The 22,671-nt window shown below is 49.1% G+C and overlaps 1 protein-coding gene across 1 annotated transcript in view; it reads left to right on the forward strand.

The window, feature by feature from the left end:
* Positions 1-22,671, forward strand: part of LOC137144555 (collagen alpha-1(VII) chain-like) — a 188,413-nt gene that overhangs the window by 73,634 nt on the left and 92,108 nt on the right. Inside the window, exons 49-61 of the mRNA XM_067534946.1 lie at positions 753-788; positions 1,630-1,674; positions 2,259-2,330; positions 4,759-4,794; positions 5,386-5,421; positions 6,691-6,732; positions 8,860-8,913; positions 9,737-9,775; positions 10,156-10,194; positions 14,178-14,216; positions 16,645-16,680; positions 19,441-19,575; positions 21,076-21,198. Coding sequence (XP_067391047.1) covers positions 753-788; positions 1,630-1,674; positions 2,259-2,330; positions 4,759-4,794; positions 5,386-5,421; positions 6,691-6,732; positions 8,860-8,913; positions 9,737-9,775; positions 10,156-10,194; positions 14,178-14,216; positions 16,645-16,680; positions 19,441-19,575; positions 21,076-21,198 — 732 coding nt within the window. The remainder of the gene's footprint in view (positions 1-752; positions 789-1,629; positions 1,675-2,258; positions 2,331-4,758; positions 4,795-5,385; positions 5,422-6,690; positions 6,733-8,859; positions 8,914-9,736; positions 9,776-10,155; positions 10,195-14,177; positions 14,217-16,644; positions 16,681-19,440; positions 19,576-21,075; positions 21,199-22,671) is intronic.

The raw sequence follows: 22,671 nt of genomic DNA on the forward strand, positions 1-22,671 counted from the left end.
AAATTCAGGTACAATCCTGGGCTAATAAGCAAGTCAGGCAAAATGCTGCTCTGCTCTGTCCCAGTCGGTGAGATGATGCACCCTTCATCAATGAGGTTGTGTCCTGGGTATTCTAGGGTACGTATCTGCCGGTCAGAGCGCACTCTCTCTTCAACTTCAGCTAACGTGGGACAAATGTGTTGCACCATGGTGTTTGTGTTGCAGTATCTTGACATCGCATCATCAGATCATGACAACATGTCATCAAATCACGACAACTTGACATTGCACCGTGGCACCTTAGTGTGATGATGTTGCACCAGCCCTGAAGGATATTTTAGGGCATGCTAGTATATTTAGACTGGGCCCTTAGAATTGAGACAGGCACCCACCCAAGAGAGTTTTAATACAGGTCTCAGATAAGACTCTTTATTAATGACAGCCAAGGGCAACTCTCCTTTAGTTCAAGGAGTTTGCGCATCCAAGAGCCTTTCTATCATTGGAGTTACAATCACACTGTCCTGTGGCAGACTAGAGCCCAGTGTCCCTGGTACGTACTGATCCATGAAGAAAAGGATTAAAGAGAAGAACCCTGATCCTGATCTCAGGTTACACTTGTGTAACCTCACTGACTTCAGAGGAGTTATTCCTTGTTTACACTGGCAACAGGAAGATCAAAACCAAACCAGGGACTTTAATCCAATTAGGAAATTCAGAATAACAAGACTGTTCACGAACTGAACTTTAACCTGACACTTTGTGTTACATTCTAGGGACAACCAGGGCAGAAAGGAAACATAGGGACCAAGGTAACACAATGGGAATTCTGTGCTTTCCCGTAGCCGTGGAGCGTTTGGAGCCCTCTCTGCTGTCGTCTGCAGTAGAACGAGGGGCCTCCTGATAAATATTATTGTAAAACTGTTCTGATGTGGCCCCCACATCCCAAAAGACCTTCTTCTATCCCCACATTGGTGGGTTCGATTCAGATGAGAGGCATGGGGGGGGGAGGTCACATGGTTTGCATTGGGTGCAGCCTGGCTCAACCAAACCGAGTTATTGAAATATCCCCCAGACTGGGTCCAACTCTGGTTAGGTTTTCCTTCACCCGCCAAAGCTGCAACCAAACTGTCTCACTGGACTTCAGAACCTTTTTCCTTTTGGGATAGTTCTTCAAGTTCCGGAGAGGACAGGAGGCTGGGGGGACGACACGGGACTTGCTGGGGGTAGTCACCAGCCTGTGAGGAAGTGAGAAGCAAGAGATGTTCCCGAAATCTCATTGGTGACTGGTGGAGAATTGTAGACCTCCCCGCACCCCCAGGATTATTGCAACTCTGGCATCTCCCTGCAACATCTGCCCCTATTTACCCCAGTTCTGGGCACCCTCTGCAATGTCACCCCCATTTACTGCATCTCTGATGTCCCACCCCATCTTCATCACTGACTGCTTCTCTGGCCCCTCTTGTGGGTGCTGGGGGAAGAGACCGTGCCTTATTCAAAGCCACTGGGCAGACAAGTGGGCTTGACTCTCTCCATTTGAACTGGCTCCTGCAGGCATAAGTGCTGCGTAATTCATGTCCCAAGAGCTGCTGCAGCCTGACACCCCTGAGACTGCTGAGCAGGCTTTAAAAACATTGTTCTTCTTTCCTTTAGGGAGAAGCAGGTGCCCCAGGGGAGCCAGGAGAGAGAGGAATCAGGGTAAGAATTCTTTCCAGGGGGCAAAATGGGAGCTGTCATGGCTGCGTCAGTGGCATCCTTCCAGCACTAGGGTTTCCATGTCCTCGTAGTTATAGAAGGGATCAGTGAGGGAAAATGAGATCTGGGCAATGAGTTTAGTGGTTCTCAGCCCAGATTCCCAGGAGGCAGGTGTCTACCTCACAGCACCAACGGCCCTAGTTGACACGAACTGTCCCTTTTTGTTGGGAGACTCTTTAGAGAAATCGGAGACTGAATGGCCCTGCAGACTGAATCTCTTTGAAGGGATCCCTCCAGGAGGAGGGAAAGCTTGCCCTGCCACTGCTCCTGCTGTACCTGTTCAGTGGATAAACACAAGACTTCGTTCCCTAGGGCTTTCAATCCAGCACCGACCACCAGCCCTGGAATTCACCTGCACAAATAGTCACCTCCCAAATGAAAACTACAGAGAGTTCAGATGTGTGCATAGGGTGAAATCCTCTGCACCTCCTGTGCTGTTGGACAGGGCCTGGGACGCCCGTTGGGCTGCATGTGCAAAGATCAACCTTTTGTTCCACTCATGATTGTTTCTTTGAATCATTTTTCAGGGTCCTTTAGGGCTTCCAGGACGTCCTGGAGACCAGGGGATCAAAGGCGAGATGGGAGAGCCAGGAAAGGATGTAAGTTCAGTCATCAAAGGAGTGGGGGAAGGAAGGAAGGAGAACTCAGGAGACAATACTGTAGCTGGCAAAAATAGAGGCTCATAACTCCTCTCCCTCTGTGTGATGTAGGGTGGCTGGCCTTGTCTTGAAGGTCTGCTCTCCAGCAGGAAGCAGTGGAACTACTTTGAATAATTGGTCTGATTAACCGGAAGCACCAGACATAAGGCAGAATTCTGCTATGGATACCCCAGGAGTGCATAGAATTATAGAAGGTTAGGGATGGAAGGGACCTCAGGATCTTCCCCAACTAAATCATCCCAGCCAGGACTTTGCCAAGCTGCACCTTAAAAATCTCCAAGGATGGAGATTCCACCACCTCCCTAGATAACCCATTCCAGTGCTTCACCACCCTCCTAGGGAAAACGTTTTTCCTAATATCCAACCTAGACCTCCCCCACTGAAATTTGAGATCATTGCTCCTAGTTCTGTCATATACTACCATTGGGAACAGCCTAGCTCCATCCTCCCTGAAACCCCCTTTCAGGTAGTTGAAGGCTGCTATCAAATCCCCCCCACCCCATTCTTCTTTTCTGCAGACTAAACAAGCCCTGTTCCCTCAGCCTCTCCTTATAAGTCATGTGCTTCAGCCCCCTAATCATTTTCATTGCCCTCCACTGGATTCTCTCCAATTTGTGCACATCCTTCCTCTAGTGGGGGGCTCAAAACTGGACACAATACTCCAGATGTGGCCTCACCAGTGCCGGATAGAGGGAAATAATCATTCCCCTTGATCTGCTGGCAATGCTCCTACTAATGCAGCCCAATATGTTATTAGCCATCTTGGCAACCAGGGCACACTGCTGACTCATATCCAGCTTCATGTCCACTGTTACCCCCAGGTCCTTTTCTGCAGAACTGCTGCCTAGCCCGTCGGTCCCCAGTCTGTAGCTGTGTATGGGATTCTTCTCTCCTAAGAGCAGCACTTTGCCCCTGTTCTTGTTGAACCTCACCAGATTTCTTTTGGCCCAATCCTCCAATTTGTCTAGGTCACTCTGTCTCCTATCCCTGCCCTCCAGGGTATCTACCACTTCCCAAAGTTCAGTGTCATCAGCAAACTTGCTGAGGGTGCAATCCACCCCATCCTCCAGATCATTAATGAAGATGTTGAACAAAACGGGCCCCAGGACTGACCCCTGGGGCCATCTGCGTGTTACCGGCTGCCAACTAGATATCAACTTGTAAATCAATGATCTAGCCAGCTTTCTATCCACCTTATAGTCTGTTCATCCAACCCATACTTCTTTAACTTGCTGGCAAGAATACTGTGGGAGACCATATCAACAACTTTGCTAAAGTCAAGGTATATCACGTCCACTGCTTTCCCCACATCCACAGAGCCAGTCATCTCATTATAGAAAGCAATCAGGTTGGTCAGGCATGACTTGCCCTTGGTGAATCCATGCTGACTGTTCCTGATCACCTTCCTCTCTTCCAAGTGCCTCAAAATGGATTCCTTGAGGACCTGCTCCATGATTTTTTCAGGGATTGAGGTGAGGCTGACTGGTCTGTAGTTCCCTGGATCCTCTTTCTTCCCTTTTTTTGAAGATGGGCACTATATTTGCCTTTTTCTAATCATCCAGGGTATTCCCCGATCACTACGAGTTTTCAAAGATAATGGCCAATGGCTCTGCAATCACATCAGCCAACTCCCTCAGCACCCTCGGGTGCATTGCATCCGGCCCTATGGACTTGTGCATGTCCAGCCTTTCTAAATAGTTCTGAACCTGTTCCTTCAGCGCTGATGGCTGCTCACCTTCTCCCCATTCTGTGCTGCCCAGTGCAGCAGTCTGGGAGCTGACCTTGTCTGTGAAGACAGAGGCAAAAAAACCATTGAGTACCTCAGCTTTTTCCACATCACCTGTCACTAGGTTGCCTCCCCCATTCTGTAAGGGGCCCACACTTTCCCTGACCTTCTTCTTGTTGCTAACATACCTGTAGAAACCCTTCTTGTTCCCCTTCACGTCCCTTGCTAGCTGCAACTACAATTGTGCTTTGGCCTTCCTAATTTCACTCCTGCGTGCTCGAGCAGTATTTTTATAATCCTCCCTAGTCATCTGACCAAGCTTCCACTTCTTGTAAGCTTCCTTTTCGTGTTTAAGCTCGACAAAGATTTCTCTGTTAAGCCAAGCTAGTCGCCAGCCATATTTGCTGTTCTCTCTGCACATTGGGGTGCTTTGTTCCTGCACCCTCAATAAAGTTTCTTTGAAATACACCACACGAGTGTGCAAAATCTCCTCTGCCAACCACTGAGGAAAAGCCCCTTGCATTTTTACCCTATTAGATGCAGAGGCTCAGCATATGTTGAGCTGGTCTGAGGCAGGGGGAGCTGCTCCGACGCTTTTCCACCTAGAGATGGTCTCACGTTGCCTCTCTCTCCTCTTCCCAGGGATTCGCCAGAGAGAGGGGAGACCAGGGTGAAGCTGTAGGTTTGGACATTCCCCATTTTAACCTTGCAGGAGAGAGTCTCATTGGGGTCTGACATGCTGACTTTCACCACTTGCCTTTTTGGGGGGCAGGACTGGATTTAGGGGGAAGGTGACCGCCTGGGGTGCTGGGGATGCGGGGGGTACCAGGCTCAGGGGGCTGTTTTTGTTGTTAGGGACAAAAGAGGAAAGGGAATGTTTTGAAGTAAAATGTTTCCGGTATCCCGTACGTGCATTCACTGGTCACTAGGCTCCTAAAATGTTCTGGACCTTTGTAGAATCTTGTGGAACCTTCCAGACTTTCTGAGAACGACATTTTCCTCGAACCTCCTAGCATGTGGCCAGCCAGGCCCTCGTGGGTACATAAGGGGTGGGGCGGGCGCCAGGCAGCCCGGGAGATTTACGAACGAATTGAAGTGAAGTGAGAGCCCAGCTGCGATGTTGTGAACCTTTTACTGTGTAATTGTGAAAGTGTACACATGTGTGGGTGTGCTGAAATGGGGGTGGGGGAGAGAGGTGAATACGCTCCTTGCCTGGGGGCGCCATTTGGTCTAGAGCCGGCTCTGATGGGGGGCGTTGTGTCTCCGCAGGGGAAGCCTGGGCCGCCCGGATCACCTGGAAGCATTGTGAGTCTTACTCCTTTCCCTGATGTGCCCATTGGTGCGCGCATGTGTGTGTGTGTGTGTGTGTGGGACGGGGGGTGGGGTGGGTGGGTGGAGGTACGTTGTCCCGGCAACAGGAGGAAGGGGCTCCCATTGCTTTGCAGGCGGATGTGCTGTGAGTCTGCAGCAGCGCTGAGGTTACTCCCGAGGCGTGGCCTGGACCTACGAGGGGTCAGAGTCGCTGCAATGGAGACTGCGGTCCCTCCACTGCAGCGACTGCATCGCAGCAATTCATTCAGCGCCTGCATGCGTGTGCGTAACGACAGTCCGCAGGGCCCGATGCATGAAAGCATTTGAGCACCTGCTTCAATCCCGGCCTATTCCAGATAGCACGTGGTGAACAACCCGTTGACTTCAAAGGGATTTAACCAAATGCTTGACCTCCGTAGGATCTAAACATGTACTGAAAAATTAAGCTTACCTGAATCAGTGCTTGTGGGGAGATGTCACGCAGCCTCTCGCCCGTCTCACAAGGCCTTTGGTTGTCCCAGCCTTGTCATCCTTGGTTGCCGTTCTCCATCCCGGCTCTGATTCCCTCACCGCTCATGCACCTTTTAGTGAAGTATTTTCCTCCAAAACTGCAGTACTCCTGGGAATGGAGGGCTGGGAGCCCGGTATGGTCTACACTGCCTTGGAGGCTCACAATTCCCACCTCCTGTTGGAAGAGCAAGAGAGTCAACTCCTGGACTCTGGCCTGCCTTGCACTAGGCCAATGACCACTGCATCCAGTGACCCAAGTATGTCTTCTTCAGATTCAAAGGGCAAAGGTGTCTCTTAGGAAGGGCTCATTCCAAACCGTGCTCTCATGTGACTGTTTATTCAGTGCAGACTACTAAACAATCTAAACAAAGGCAAAAGTTGACTCAGCAGCAGAGATCCCTCAGTCTCAGCATCCCTGAGCTCTGGGGAAACTTGGATATTGGCTCCAAATCTCTGTAACGAGTCAGACCCAAACACTTCAAGCTTCATGGAAGTGCAGCTCCAGAATCAGACTTTGCAGCTGGCCCACTTTTCTGCAGCTTGCTGGATGAAGAAGCTCCCTAACTCCCCCAGGAGGTTCGGAGCTGAATGTTGCAGCTCAGATTAAGGGGCTGATTTTTAGAGGAGGAAAGAAAGTGGGTTAACTGAGCCTTGTGGAAGGGAGGCACGCAAAGATGCTGCTGCTCATCAGAAATCGGTTCCTAATTGGGACCAACAAGACTTTGTGATCTGTCTTTCCTCCATCTGTTGTAGGTGTCGTCTCTGGATAACAGCATCACCAACAAAGGTGATAAGGTAAAGTCTCTCCCTTGCTGGAGAAGCAATGGTGCACTGAGATGGCTGTCCCCTAAGACGAGTTGTGTACTGATTTTGCATGGGGGTGTTTTACCCTCCAACAACACAAAAAGTTAAAGTTCAAATGCAAGTTTTAAATCAGCTGTGAACAGTTGCAAAGGATTACATTTGAACAAAGTAAAGAAACTCTGAAATAGAGATGATAGAATTGCCCTCAAACGTTTCCAGATGTGAGGACCCCATAGTCCTCCACTGCTAAGTAACAAAGGGCACAGCTACCCTGCCATCACACCCAGCTCGAGTAGACATGCCCAAGGTAGCTTTAAGGTAGCTAGTTCAGGTACCGGAGCAGTGAAGCTGCAGCAACACATGAGCTGTAGAAGCTCTCCTGGAAGCCTGGCTAATTATTTGCAGGACTTTCCCTTCACTGCTTGGGGACCTTAGCAATCACAGGTACTGTGACTGCAGTCTAGACTAGCCCTGTGACTTCCTGGCTTCCAGGTCAAGTTTTCTCCACTCATTCTCCACTCCTTTTTGCAAGTCAAAATCTGCAAAACTCAAGGTGGGATCTGAAAGGCTGAGCTCTGAAAAGCAAACCGACTTCTCCCATTCACTTCACCAGTAACAAAGGTGCTGCAAACAGAACGTAATGTTGTTGAGGATGGAAGAGGCAGAACGGACTCTAACTCCCTTGCCAGAGCTGTGTGGGTCCTGCAGAATGGACAGGAATAAACACTCAAGCCCCGATTCAGAAAAGCATTCACTGAAGTCAATGGGGACTCATGCAGATACTTCGAATTAAGCATGTGGTTAAGGGCCAGATTTTAAAGGGTATTTAGGTGCCTAACTCCCATTGCCCTAAGTGCTTTGCTGAATGGGGATAGGATCATTCACATGCTTAAAGTTAAGCACACGCTCGACCACGTTCATAGAACCATAGAAGATGAGGATTGGAAGGGACCTCAGGAAGTCATCTAGTCCAACCCTCTGCTCAAAGCAGGACCAGCCCTGACTAAACCAGCCAGGGCTTTGTTAAGCCAGGCCTTAAAAACCTCCAAGGATGGAGTTTCCACCACTTTGCTGAATTGGGACCAGGGTGATTGGCTTGTCATTAATGTGTGTGTGTGGGGGGGGGGGGGGAATAGTTGTTCGTTTATGCTAACTCTGGCAAGCAATTCACTGCTTGGCATGTTTGTCTAGGGTAGAGAGCTCTACGCAGGGATGTTTGGAGGAGCACCTTTCAAGGATTAGTGCAATGCACTCTCACCATTGATCACAGCATGAAGGATGCAGGATGCATGGAAGGCCTGGAATAGAGATCAGCAGGGAGGATTCCACCCTTATGATGTGTTTGGGTGAAAAAAAAAAGGGAAATTGAATCCGTTACCAAAAGAGTAGGGGAGCACAGAGTTCAGGGAGCAGCCCTCTTTGGAAGATACCAAAGCAGTGTCTGAGAGATGTGCCTACGCCGTGTGTTCTTTGCTGCACTCCATTCTTCTGTGCCATTTCTCCGCCTGGAGAAACAAACCGCAAAGCATCGAGCCCCTTTCATGCACGAATCACATCACCACATGCAGCATCCCATCTGAGCTGTGCGGGCGGAGAGGTTGGGTCATGTGTTAACCCGAGCAGCCATTTCACCAAGGAAAGTCTCCCAGCTGAGCGGAGGAAAAATTTGATTTAAAAATCACAGGGTTTAGCAAAATGGTGGCTCATCCTCATTTTCATAGAATCATAGAAGATGAGGGTTGGAAGGGACCTCAGGAGGTCATCTAGTCCAACCCCCTGCTTAAAGCAGGACCATTTTCTGGCATCTTCACCCTCCCTGTGGCAGGGAACAGGGAGAGGCAACTTGGACATCACGGGAGTGGATTTGCCACAGCATCAGTTTTAAGCTAACATCTGCTGTGCATTTGTGATAGTGGTTGTTTCCTGGCCGGCTAGGAAAAGGTGTTACTGGAGAGAGCCTGGGAGAACAAGTCTTAAGCAATAGTCCTGAGAGCGTGTTCCATTCCTGTGACTAACAACAAAGCATTAACCAAAGCTCTCCCCAGACACCTGCATTGCTTTAACAGTCATGTTGCAGTGCCAAAGCGACAGCGCTAAACCATTCCTGCTGGGTTGCAGGGAGATCCAGGGGATAGAGGCCTGAAAGGAGAGAGAGGCCCTCCAGGTCCCAGGGTAAGTGTGGGAGTTTGTGAGTGAGCGTTCATGTTGGGCTTGCAGGGGGAGGGACAACCGGGTCAAATCTCTCACGTGCTTTGTCCCAAAAAGTTGGATTTAAGAACAGAGAGAGCTTCTGAGCTGAGCTGTTAAACTCATGGCCACACCCAGGCCTTGATCCTGCCAAGATTTCTGCACCTGCATAACTTTGTACAATGGGGAGTCCGATGGATACCAAAGGAGGTACTTGTGTGCATGAAGTTACCCACTGCCTAGGCCTTCGCAGGAACAGGGCCTGAACTTGTAGGGTGGATCCTTACTTTGCCACCGGATTATGGAATCTGCTGCTCAGGGCAGCTGGGTGCTTTCAGCGTTTAACATACACATTCATCGGCTGCTACAAAACAAGTCAGAAAGAATAACCATCCTCCAGCCTGACACCCCCCAAAAAGAAACACTGGGCCACTCCACTGGAAATTTAATAGAACTCTAGAGAGCCATTTCCTCGCCCTCCAGCTGGCTCCACGCAGGGCAAAGCCTCTTGGTTTACACACCCGAACATCTCTTACCCTCATCTCTGCTGGACAGCTGTGGTGCGCTGGGAAGGGCCAGCCCACGGTGTCTAGATTCTGTCAGCACCAGAAGAGTTCTGCAGGAACTCTTCACAGCTCCAGGCTGGGACCAGCAATAGGAGGGGGGACCTGTGCTTTGGTCCTTGGGAACAAGGGCAAAGGCAGCATTCAGAAATTACTCCTTACCGGAAAAAATTAGGTGTGGAGATAATGTCATTTTGGAACAAGGGAACCAGGAGGTCAAATCTATCTTTATTTTGTATTTTAAGGGGCCGGATGGTCGACCGGGGCCTACAGGTGGGACTCTGGTATGTTATTTTCCTAGCTTTTTGATCAGTTCCAGAGGGGTAACCGTGTTAGTCTGTTTTTAGCAAAACAACAAAAGTTCTGTGGTATCTTAAAGGCTAAGTCTTAGACTAAGACACAGAACTCTCGCTGTTTTTCTAGCCTTGTTTTCTTCATACAATCAACATTAATTAAATGATCTCTTTATAAACCAGGCTTTTAAAATACTGATAAATAGATAGAAAATACCACATTCTGTACTGTATTTATCTGCGTTGAAACACCTTAACTGTTCTAGTCAGTTTCAGGTTCTACTTATTAGCAATGGCTGTTACATTCTGGTGTATGAGTTCCTAAAACATATTCAGTACTGATTTAATGCCTTTTTCTCTCCCTCGCCAAGCTGGATAACACATCGGAAAAGGGGATGAAAGGAGAAAAGGTAACTGCTTCTAATGGCATCATTCTAGATTGTGGATTCTTTGGATTCTTGTGGATTCTTTGGATTGTGGATTCTGTCTTTTGTATTTGTTTGTACTATGCTAGCACAATGGGGAAGTGGAGGGCTTTGATCTCTTGACACTACTGTAATACAAACCATCATCATCATCAAGAAGGGAATCAGGCCCCTCTCTGCAGGACAATTATTTGCTCAAAATGGAAAAACAAATTGTTTGTCCATAGAATTGTGCCACTGACTGGCACAAAAATCCATTCACGTCCATCCATGGGCAGAACGTACCCAACGGCGCTGCGCTGGGAGGTGTGCTTTGCCATGAGTTTGGGATGTTCATCTTACTGCCAGGCTGCTGGAGGAGGAATGAGTCATGCAGGTCTTTTAAAAAAAACCCTGCAGTTAAAAAGTCTTTATAGCACACCGCACTGTCCCATACTTTATTGATGCTACATATTGCAGTGTTGAGACACTCAAGGGGAAAAATCTCTAGGTGCTGTGCTCGACGCAGTGCTTGGAAATGGTAGAATCAAGACGATTGGAGTCAGAGTCCAACTGCGGACATGGGTGTGTGGTGGGGGCAGTGGCTCTGGAATTTGCAGACACGTGAGTTTAACAGCCATTTTCTGTCATTGGAACCACACTGGAGACTCTTTAAGGAGCAAGAGGAATGGAGGAGGTGTACCCCAGGAAAAACCCATAATGACCTAGCGGGTTAGGCAAGAGGCCAGGGTCCAAGTTCTCCTAAATTCTTTCCCCACCTCTGCTAATGCCTGGCCTTAATTCTCTGCCCTGATATTGCTCTTTGCAAACCTTTGGTAGGTAAATATGCTGACCTCTGGGGTGGGAATATGGGAGCTCAGACAGGTGAAGAAGGGACTTGCCCAAATTACATGATTACCCAGCTCTCATGGCTCTCAAGCCGATACTTTCTTGGCATGGTGTAACCAGCTGAGTGCTCTCTGGAGCCTCTTGGATTATTTTCTCTCCCGTGGAAAAGCGTTGAGTGGTGGAAGCCTCCCCCCAGTCCATGGTTTGCTGATGCCCTTCATTCCACCGGAATCTGTAGAGGCAGAAACCAGATTTCAGTGTAATGAAGCCCATCAGACATGGAATTCAACCCCTCTCATTCGAGCCCCATTCCCCTTCGGAGGGAGATTGACTGAAAGCTGAGCTTGGGCTCGGAGCCTGGTGTCCAGGTGCTGTGCCGCTAATTCCATGTTAAGATGGCTGCAAAGTTCAAGGCTCCAGTTGCAAAGTTCACTCGTCGGCACCGCACACACGTTATACCTCCTAGGATTGCTTTGGCTAATTAAATGTGCAGCTTCATATATTCAAGAAGAGCCGCATGGTCCCAGGATGGGACTTGGAGTCAGGAGACCTGGGTTCTAATCCTGGCTCGGACCCTGTGCATGACTCAGTTTACACCCCATGTGTGAAACGCAAAGAACGAGCTCACCACTTCCCAGTGGTCTTGTGAGGCTTAGCCAATGGGTGTTCAGGAAAATCCCGAGCTCCTGTAATGCTGCTGTTGGAACTCTTACTTTCCCGGCGTCTGACTCCTGTGAATCTAACAGGGCAACGCTAACATTGCATTGGCAAAGGTGTTGGCTTCTAACAGATTATGTCCTGCCCTGCTTGGTTCTTTGGCGTCTGTGCAGGGGACATGACGCACTTTCATTCTCTGCGGAGGAGCATTGATGCTATAAGGGCTCCGTCTACACTATGAACTGGGGTGTGATTCCTGTGCCTAGAACTGCTGGGTGTGTACTCAGCACGGCTCAGCCGTGCCTCCACTGTTGTTACCCAGGCTATCACAGCTACCCTGCTATTTATACTCATGCTAACTCCATGGGGCTAGTGCAAATATGTGTGCATGAGCAGGGGAATCTCACGTCGCGTAGACAGCCTCATCTGCCTGCCATTGGTAAAATCCTCCGCTCTGAATTTGTTACATATTCTGCACTTGTTCCCCGTGCTAAACTGCCACCGATATAAATGGGACAAGTGTAGGTTAAGAATCATACTCGGCACTAATATAGCACCCGTTTCAGACGTGGGAGAAAAAGAGGCACGGAGCGATAAAAGTGTGGTTCTGATCTGAAAATAGTCTTCCGTGGGGGCCCTGTGGGCGCTGGGCTCCTGGAAAAATGAGGCCAAGTTTGAAAATGTTGATCTAAATGACCTTGGTGTGGTCAGACAATGAATCAGTGCTGGAGTTAAAAAGAGAACCTAGGTGTCGTGACTCACGTGCGTTTCTAAGCCACTAGCTACAGCGAGTCAACCGGGTGGTGTTCCAGATTTTTTTTGTTATGTATCACAGTAACAGCCCTCCTGCTCAGAAAGCTGGGGAAGTAATCATTGTTTGTTTGATTTGATTGTGTACCGGTGGACATTTCCCTTTTGTGCTGTTGTATTAATTTAGATGGAGTAAACGGACCAAAAGTATTTACATAGTTCAGTCTCTGTCCAACATTAACCAGCAATAAGTTTCAAAGTTTGGTATACAGAGACCTCGGCCTGCATAGGACCATGGCAACCATTACAAATCCTTTTCACCTTTATTAAAGATGAAGGAAAGGAGGGAAAAAACAGTTGGAGTGTTTGAAATGTAAAGTACTGATTACAGCTTTCATTTTAACAACATCCCTTGTTCCCTTTGCCTTTAGTTGGAGAGAGTTTTTAGAAGGAAACCCCGGCCCTCCCACCCCATTTGACAGCCTCTTATATGGTATCAAAGATGGTAATAACTGGCCTCTTGGGGAAAGGAGAAGAAGTCAGTTGAGGTCCCTTCCAACTCTATGATTCTATGATTCTATGGGCAGGAGCTGTTGCTGTTGCTAAATTCCACTCCTGTTTCAGCTCAGATGGTGTTTGAGATTCAGCTGTAGCCAGCAGAGATGGAGATGCCATTTGGGTCCCCATCTTTGGTCCGGTCTGGTCAGGACATCTGGAGGATCAGGATGATGAAGGCCTGGGTCCCAGGAGATGGTGGGGTGGCAGCTGTGATGGTGAAGCTCTCACCAGGAGCCATTTTTTCCCCAAAGTCTCTTCCTTTAAGGACCCCAAAAGGGAGGGATTGGTGGACTAACCGACCCAATTTTATTTTGTGCCCCAGCTGAGCCTAGTTTCTGACACACCAGTTTTGGTTCATTCATTTCCGGTCCCACATTTTCTTGTTTACCGGGCATGATCTTACCACAACCTTTGAGTTATACAGTATCAGGCCTTTCTGCTTGGACTAATTCGTTCTGTCTCCCCTTCGTACCTTTCCCCATCAGCGTTTGTAGTTACCCATGATGGTGACATCTTACGAACCTACGCTCACTTCGTACAGTGGGGCGCGCGGTTTGGGTAAACGCTCATGCACGATGTCGCTCACTCACTGTATCACAGACTGAGTTACGCAAAGCACAGTGTGTGACTGGCCGTTCCTCCAAAGGTTTCACCACAGTACGTGTATGTTGTAGTGAACAGTTCACCTGCATATCAGCCGACATCGCAAAGCTCTGACCTGATCCCAAGTTTCCTGCAAGTTGAAGGGTATTCATGTCTTGAAAAACATTAATTTAAGTCTCTCATGCCCCTGGTGAGGTAGTTCAGTCATTGGCCCAATTTTACAGATATGGACACTGAAACTAAGGGTATGTCTACACATCAAGCTGGGGATGTGATTTCCAGCTCAAGAAGACATAGCCGTGGCAGCTCTGATTGAGCTTGCCTGCTAAAAATAGAGTGTAGCTGTGGTATGTCTCTCTGAGCTGGGAATTAGACCATCAGCTCTAAGCATAGGCATATTTCAAGTGACTTGCCCATGGTCAGACAGCAAGTCAGTGGCAGAGTCAGGTGTAGAACCCAGGAAACCGGACTGCCTATCCTCTGCTCTAGCCACTACTCAGTGCTGCTGTTAGTGTATTTCTTTGGGCTAATGCTCTTGTTAACCAGCTGTTCTTGTTTGTTTGGTTTTAAAGGGAGATCCAGGTCCACCCGGCAAAGGAGTGGAGATCAAGGTAAACGAAAAGATGAAGAAAATTATTATGTTGATACACTGTCTCTCCCCGGCCTTGTTTCTCTCACTGGGTCTCTCTGTCCCTGGGTCTCTGAGATCCCCAGATGCTAGGATTCAGAGACAAAACCCTAAGAAACCCACTGTAGAAACAAGACGCTGCTGAGCGAGTCATGAACCTTCCCCCATTGCTGCAGGAAGATTAAATCCACTGGGTTTCCTGTAGGATCCAGGTCAGTGACACTAACCAGGATGGGCGCTGTGTGGGGCACAGCTGCAGCTCTGTAGAGATCCCTTTTGAAATATAGCATGAACTAACGGGCAGCTAGGAATGTGGTTCCCTGCACTACGGCACCGCTGGCCAGTCTGGAACACAGCATGTTAGCATCTGTGGGACTCCCAGGTGGCAGCAAAGGCTGGAAATGCTTTATGGCCTCTTCAGCTGACAGAGTCCAGCCTGTCCATTGTGATGTCGACCTCACCCGCATTGGGTGTGCGTTGGTCAACTCTCAGCGAAGCAATTTTTGCATCGCTTAGGGCTACCCTTGAGAGTCACCTGGAAGCTTACATTTGTGCAGAGTATCTGCCCTCTAGTTAGGGTCGACAGACAGGAGTACGTCACGTCTGTGCTCCAGTTGCAGTTCTGGACCATTGAACATCCAGGTGCAAATTGAAGGCTCGGGCATGGTCTGTGAAGCCCTCAATACTCTGAAAGAACCTAGTTACTGTATCTCAGAGACCACCTTCCTCCCATAGATCCCACTGCAGAAACTGGAAACAATGGGATGTTTAGGTTTTCACCTCCCAGGGTTACCATCCTGGGTCTAGTGTAGGGCTCTGGCATTTGCTTCCCACAGGGATCCATCAATGCACAATGCAAGACACAAGTTTGGGGTCCCATCATGCTGGGCGCTGTACATTCTTGGTTGGCCTTTAGGCACCAGCATAATAAATATGATTAATTGTTATTAACCTCCATCAAGGTTTTCACTTAATGATGGGTTGACTCTACCAGTTGGTTTCTTTCCTATGCTGCCTGTTACCATAGTATCTAAAAGTGGTCTCCTGACCCAGCTGCCCCAAGATCACGATCCCCTCTTGCAGCGCATTTTCACTTAGGTGATGGGAGAGGAGCATATGGTTCCCTAGTTCGGGAAATGTCGTTTCCTGTTATCCACATTATGTATCTGATTATTGTGGCCTATTAATGGGAGCCCAATAGATGGTCGTTGCTGAAAGAGCAGATTGGGCCATGCATGTAAAATCTCTGCTTATATCCTATTCCCATGACGCAAGATCCGATCCTATGCCCATCCAAGTCAAAGGCAAAGCTTCCACTGACGTCAATGAGGGTGGAATCCAACCATCAGTATCTAGGGGCTTATCACATCTCATCTATGGAAGTTATACTTGAATTAATGTTATTCCCCTTGGTGGGAAATTGTATCGTCGATTGCTTGACCACACTTGGGTTTGTTGTGAAATGTCCTCAAGAGATTAAATAGCCAATATCCGTCAGGTTGCTAAAAGTCACTAATACTGTGGTACAGGGGGAAATGTTCAATACGATACCCGCTTCTGGGCAGTATTTCATGCAGTGTCATTGAATTCACCTTGCACAGAGGCTGCTTCCCAAGTGACACATTTCAGCTAGGAGCATTTATAGGATGATTTGACAAGTTACAAAACTCTTTGCACAGCACTAAAATTCAACCCACCGGTTCATACCAGTTTATTAACTAGTTGTTCTGTACCTTCCATATCTGGACATTAGCATTCCAGGTACTGGTCCGTGAAGGTAACCCTCCCCTCCAGCTTGTACCAGGGCAGAACATTAATGTATTTTGCCTTTGACAAGTTTTCTATTTTCTAATGCCCTGTCTTCAGCTTTGCAAAGTGTTGTGGGATGCTTGTTATCTTGTAACTCAGTTAACATAACTTCCCAACACATTTTATATATACAGTAGAACCTGAGCAATACAAATACCAGAGTTAGGAACTGATCGGTCAACCACACACCTCATTTGGAACTGGAAGTGTGCAATCAGGCAGCAGCAGAGACAAAAAAAAAAAAAAAAGAAGCAGCAGCAGCAAATATAGTAGCACAGTACTGTATTAAAGGTAAACTACGAAAAGAAAAGGGAAAGTTTAAAAAGAGATTTGACAAGATAAGGAAACTGTTCCTGTGCTTGTGTCATTTCAATTGAGGGTTAAAAACAGCCTTTTTCTTCTGCATAGGAAAGTTTCAAAGCTGTAGTAGGTCAATGTTCAGTTATAAACTTTTGAAAGAACAACCGGAACGTTTTGTTCAGAGTTCTGAACATTCCAGTTCCGTACAGCCTTCCTTCCCGCGGTTCTACCCTGCCTGTTAATGGGATGTACTCTATGCCCAACATATCTGTATTGGCTAACGCCCTTCATTCCTAATGCAGGATCTGGAGAGACTTTTGGAAGCGTATGGGATCAAGGTATGTGAATATTTTACCTTCCTTCTGAGTGTCTGGGCCAAAGCTGTTAGATGGAATTGCTTCCTGAGACGAGATTGTTACCATTAAACTTAGACAAGTCCGAACAAGCCTTCATCCTGTCCCTCCAACTTCTATGGTGTTTTGGAGACAGGGTCGGCTCCCCCATTTCCAAAACCGAAGCTATTGTGTAGGCGGGCTTATTTCAATTACTGGGGCTCGCTACCAATAATATTCAGATTAGTCTATGGCAGCTTTACAGTGCATATATTATTGGGGAAGGATGGCCTTGTGGCTAAGGCACTCGCCTGCAGCTCAGGAGATCTAGATTCAATCTCTGGTTCTGCTAGAGATTGTTTGGGCGAGTCATTTCATCTCCTGTGTCTCAGTTTCCCATCTGCAAACTGGGGATAATATTTCTTTTGTCTGTTTTGCTTGTTTAGAGTGTAAGCTCTTCAGGACACAGTTTGTCCATCACTGTGCACATGTACAGTGCCTAGCACAATAGGAGTTCCATCTTGATTGGTCTGCAGCTTGCAATACAAATAATAATGAACTAACATTGTGTGATGTAGTGTCACTGATCCACTGAATCCAACTATCCACGGCAGAGCAGGCTAACAGACTCTGGGTGGTCTGCATGGGATCTTGTGTATAACCTGGAATCGGACACAGTATGTTTCCCTATCAGCACTTATACCTGTGACCTCTTCACAAAGGCCAAGGTCAGTGCCACGTGATCATCTGTGCAGCTGTTCCCCCACTCTCCTAACTCCAGGCCATCACACTCAAGGCTGGGATATTCTAAGCCTAAGGGAGTTAGGTGCCCAGCTTCTACCAGAATTCAATGAGATATAGGCACCTTGCTCCTTCTAGAATCCCAGCCCAGGTTGTTTCCAGTGCAGAAAGGAGTCCAGCCACTTCTCCCTGATTCGGAGATGTCCTTTCCATTTCTCCAAGCTCCAGCCTCCATGAATACAATGTCTGCGAAGCTCTGAGCCCAGAGCTGAATTACTCCTGTCTGTAAAAAGGCTCAGGTTGCCCATGCTGGTTCCTGCCATTGCAGACATAGTGCGAGGCTTTTCAAAATGCTTAAGAGATTTAGGAACACAAGTCCCACTGACTTCCAATGGGGCACGTGCTCCTAAACCAGCTAGGTGCTTTGGAAAGAAAGCCCATCCCTAGTCTTTTGTTTATGCCACTAAAAAACACCTTTAGGCCAAAATTTTCAGCCTTGTGTGCCTTCCGTTACACAGCCGGTTTTAAAATGATTGGCCTTCATGCTCCTCATGAAGGAGCTGATGAAGCTGCTCCCGACCTTACGATTATACAGCTTCGCAAATTAACTTAGAATGGTGCTTTCTTTAAAGGTTGTAGACTGAGTGTCTGCTGTTTAGAGACAGCTGATCTGTCCTCTGTTCATTTGTACAGTCCAACAGGCTAGCCCTCTGTTTCTATCAAAGGTACCAAGAGGGCCCTGTCATAGGGTGATACCCGACCGTGCCTGCCTCAGTTTCCCTCCTTCAGACCCCTCCCCCCCGAAATATTTCAAACTGGCTTGCTGAGCGCAAATGGCCCTTGTGGGGTTAATGTGTTACAAAAATACCACGCAGGTAAACTGGAGGAAAACAGGCCCCAACTCCAAGTCTCCCAACGCTATTCCAGTGAAAGCCCTGGCTCTCCTGTACCGCCATCTCTGGCCCTCTGGCTTCAGGTCTCCAGCTCCGAGAGCCAGCAGACATCTTTCTTTGCTCTCAGCCTTCAGCCCCCTCCAGCCTTGGTGGTTTGGCTCAGGAAGATCAGCCGGCCTGCCCCACCACTGGCATTCTGGTCATTCCTCCCTCGTTCCAGGGAGCGCCTGCAGTGCTTTCTGCTCTGGGCAGCTTTCCCGGAGACCTGCTTCTCCTCCAGTCAGCTGCCTGCGGCAGCTCTACCTCACCAGCTCACTCCCAGCAGGGTCCCTCTGCCTCCTCCTCTCCCAGGGGCTCTTCCCGCTTCTGGCCTGTCTCTCTATCCCTTGATGCTGCCCCATGGCTGTTCTCTCTGCCCTCTCCTGATTCCTCCAGTCTTCCCCCCACTGGGCCTCTCCCTCATCTCTTATAGCCCCAGGCGCAGCCCACCCTGTCAACTGGAGTAGCAGACGGGGCACAGGGGCCCTGGCCCTGCTTGCCAGTCCCTCTTAAACCGCCAGTGTCACCTAGCGACAGATCCGTATTTCCAAGTGTCTGAGCACCTCACGGTCTGGAATGCCTTTATCCAGTGCTGTTATCCCCATTGCACAGAGGGGGAACTGAGGCACAGAGAGACAGGCCCAGATCCTCAGTGCACTGAGTCTCCTCACTCCCTTTGAACTCAATGGGATACATTTGAGCAGCCGGGCCTCGGTCATAGACGGCGTCTGTAGCAGAGAAGGGAATTGATCTTGGCTTTCCCAAGTCCCAGCCACTGGACCTAGCAGAGGTGGCGCTCAGCTAATCAGCGTCCAGGATGACAGCACAGAATAGTGCTACACACCCTTGTGGTGAAGTCTCCAGGGCTGGTAATTGCGTTACCTTTCGCCGGAAGGCAGAAGAGCAGTTACACGGGGTTACTGGCCTTTCCTAGAGACCGGCAGGCGTCTGTCCGTGTGCCAGGCAATGCCCCTGAGTGCATGGCTACCATGCTCACACGTCGTGAGGGTTCTGGCTGTCTCAGTTCCCTGGGCGAGCAGCGGAGGGCGGGAGGTGGCCGTGGTTTGACGGCGTGCATTCTCTGCTGCCGCAGCTAGCGCTGCTGAAGGAACTGACCGAGCTTCTCCTGAGGGATGGGTTCGAGGCGCTGATCCAGCAGCGGGCCAGCTCTAGGAAAGGCAAGGCAGCCAAGAAAAAGGAGGGATCGACGCAAGCTACGGACTATGCCGTGAGTATTCATCCGTGCGAGCTTCCTCAGGGATCGGAGAGACACTTGAGAAGAAGGGGAGGGGAGCGGAGCCAGGAGGAAACAGAGGCACAGAGAAATGGCTTGTTCGGGGCTCCAGAGAAAGTCATGGGCAGAGCCAAGAAGAAAGCCTGTTCTCACTGACGCCAAGTCCTGTGGTTTTAGTCACAAGATCTTCTTTCCCTTCCCCTCTTTTACTGTGTTATCGCTGCAAGAAGGAGTGAGGCTGCTGGTAGCAATGGTAACTCTTTTAGGTAGTGACATAATTGGAGACAATAGAAGCTACCGCCCAAGGCAATCAAACACAGGGCCAAACCTGAGCAGGGCTAAGCCATGTGGGCTGACGGGGTTCCCTGGGACTGGTTGCAAATCCAGGGACTAGGGGTTCACTTGGCAAGCTGTGTGAGGCAAGAGAAATAGTCATGGGCAAGGGACCAGAGACAGAGATCCTTGGGGCACAGGACTGGCTAGAAAGGCAGGACTGGAAACTGTGAGCAAGGACACTGCCTGCTGTTTTCTGTTCGTACTGTGGTCAGAGAAACAGGGCCTTTTTCTACATTCTTTATAAACAAACAGGATCACGCCACTGAATACATCTGGCTCATATAATCAATTCCTCCCCCTAACAGAAACAACACAGCAAGGCCCTGAATGCTGGCTGAGACAACAACACTGTAATCGACTCGTAGGGCTTCTCACCCGGGAGGATCTCAAAGCGCTTTGCAGCCATTTGCTGTAAATGGCCTGGAACCCAAACACCAGATCCAAACATCCCGGAAAGACGGGGTGTTTGAAATCTGAACCAGATCCAGATGGCCCTTCTCTTGACAAGCGAATGCAGACCCTGGTTGTGGAACCCCCCAGAACCTATACAGTGTTTGAGGTTGTTGTGCAGATCTGGGGTATCTCTATGCAGGAAGTGGCAGGAAAGCTGGGGGTCCGGGTCTGCAGACTCCAGCTCGCAAGGTTTGCACAACGGCTCTCAGAATAATTGCGGAGGTGTTCAGGTTTGGGCTGGGCTGTGGGCTCTGAAGCCTAGGGAAGGGGATGGGCTGCAGAGCCGGAGCTGTAACATCTACACAGCTGTTTTTAGTGCTGGAGCCTGAGTCTGTAGATCTGGGCTCTGGGACTTGACTGCCGTGGGCTGGGTCGATGTACCCTTTGTGACCCGGTGGCCCCCTCCCTACTGCACCCAGGTGGCCCCAGTTAAATGCAGCCACCTCTGGGGAGGGAGAGTGGCAATCAGCTGGCGCACTGCTGTGGTACGAGGGGAAAATTTGGCCAGTGATGCTGGAGCTAATCTCTGCTATCCTCAAGAGTGGCATGTGTTCAGCTTCATCTGCAAGACCTTCAAACAGCTGGTCTCATGGAACTCAGTTAAATGTCCCTGGAAAGAATCAAGGTCTCGTTGGACCCACTGGGAGTCCATGCTCAGATCACTCAACTTGTCTTGGGATTTACCACTTTTCTTGGGATTTACAGGCTTCGCTGAAGTATGATTTTTCTAGCGACCCTCTTACCAGTATAGAAGTGACTGCAGAAGACCTGAGTATAGACGTGGGGCGTCAGCTTACAGCTCCAGCCGCTGTAGAACAACCTGCTCAGGTAACAATATCTAGAAGGATTCGTTCCTTGCTTTTGGGGTTAATGGTAGCTCATGGGTTACTAGGCTGTCTTCTCTAGGATTTATTCATGTTCTTGCAAAATGCCCATCACCGTGGCAACTGAACACTTTCCAAAGATAAAGTCAGCAGTTCCCATCTGTGTCCCCATTTGACTACTGTTTTCAAAAGCCCCCGGCGTTGGCCTAACTGTTTTCCCTCTGAAGTCAATGGTACAAATCCAATTGACTTCACTGGAAGAAGAACGCTGGTAAATACGGCCCTTTGGTGTTGCCATCTACCGATTTTCTAGTTGTCTCCGAATGACAGGCCCGCGGCAACTCGCTATCCATGTACCCTACCTGTGCGCAACTGGAAAGCTTCTAGCTGGGAGCAGGAGATTAGCTGTGTTGCTATTTGAAACCGCAAGTTGCAGCGGGTCTAGGTTGGATATTAGGAAGAACGGACACTCAGAATATTGCTTCTGACGCTCATTGGGGGTGCCTGCCTCAAAATCAGATTGTAAAGCAAATGGGTTGTCCAAGCAACCAAAGGAAATGGGGTGAGTTGCCCGTCTCTTTCCAGAGACACCAACCACACAGCCTGCTTCCTTCTCAGGGTCTGATAGGTGACAAGAAGGCAGTGTTTATATAATGTCCTTATTTCCCAGAGTGCCGTGCCCCAAGCCAGGACTACAACATGGCAGCCAAGAGAAACTACATTTCCCAGCGATCTCAGAGTATCCCTGACCCTGACCACTCCCTTTCTCTCTCAGGAAGGGGAGTTCCCACCCACCCTACTAAGGAGACTCCAGCCTTGAGCTTTAAGGCTGGGATCAGCTGCATGGGCCTTGTCATAAACCCCAGACTGCTTCCCCAAAGTCAATTCCTCCCCCGCAGTGACTGTGCTCCTTGACCCATGGGCATTTTTAAGTGGCAAACATGGGACAATGCCCAGGACAGTCCTCTTGAAAGTCTCAAATGGCCTACTTAATCCATTGCACCCCCTGAAGACTGTGTAGCCTACAGTAGAGCCACAGAGAGATTCCACTCCTGGTCTGAGTTTGGATTCTTCAAATGAAGTTAGATTTGCAGCAAAGTGCAGCCCCAGAGACCGACATTCTCCTTTCATCTTCAGCACCAGCAGAACGGCCCTGCTCTAAATACATCCCCATCCTGGCCAAGAGGGATCAGCCCTGAGCACTGTCGTGCCAAGAGGGCAGTTCAATCTCTGTGCCCACTCCACGCCTGGCCTTGGTTGAAGCTGGGTGCGAGCTGCCATGTGGATACAGGGCTGGTTTTGAGATTAACAGGAACTCAGCCATGTGGACTGCCCCGTCTGATGGAGCCCGCAGAGCGGTTGGTGAACCGCTGAGCTTGCAGGGGGTCCCGAGCAATCTCTTGGGTGTTTTGAGCTCACGTTCAGCCCCTTGCAGTCATTTGGTTGCTGGGAATTGAGTTTACCGTGGCTACTATAC

This window comes from Emydura macquarii, unplaced genomic scaffold, assembly GCF_026122565.2.
Source record: "Emydura macquarii macquarii isolate MOO-44397 ecotype Brisbane River unplaced genomic scaffold, CSIRO-AGI_Emac_v2 contig_3470, whole genome shotgun sequence".
NCBI lineage: Eukaryota > Metazoa > Chordata > Testudines > Chelidae > Emydura > Emydura macquarii.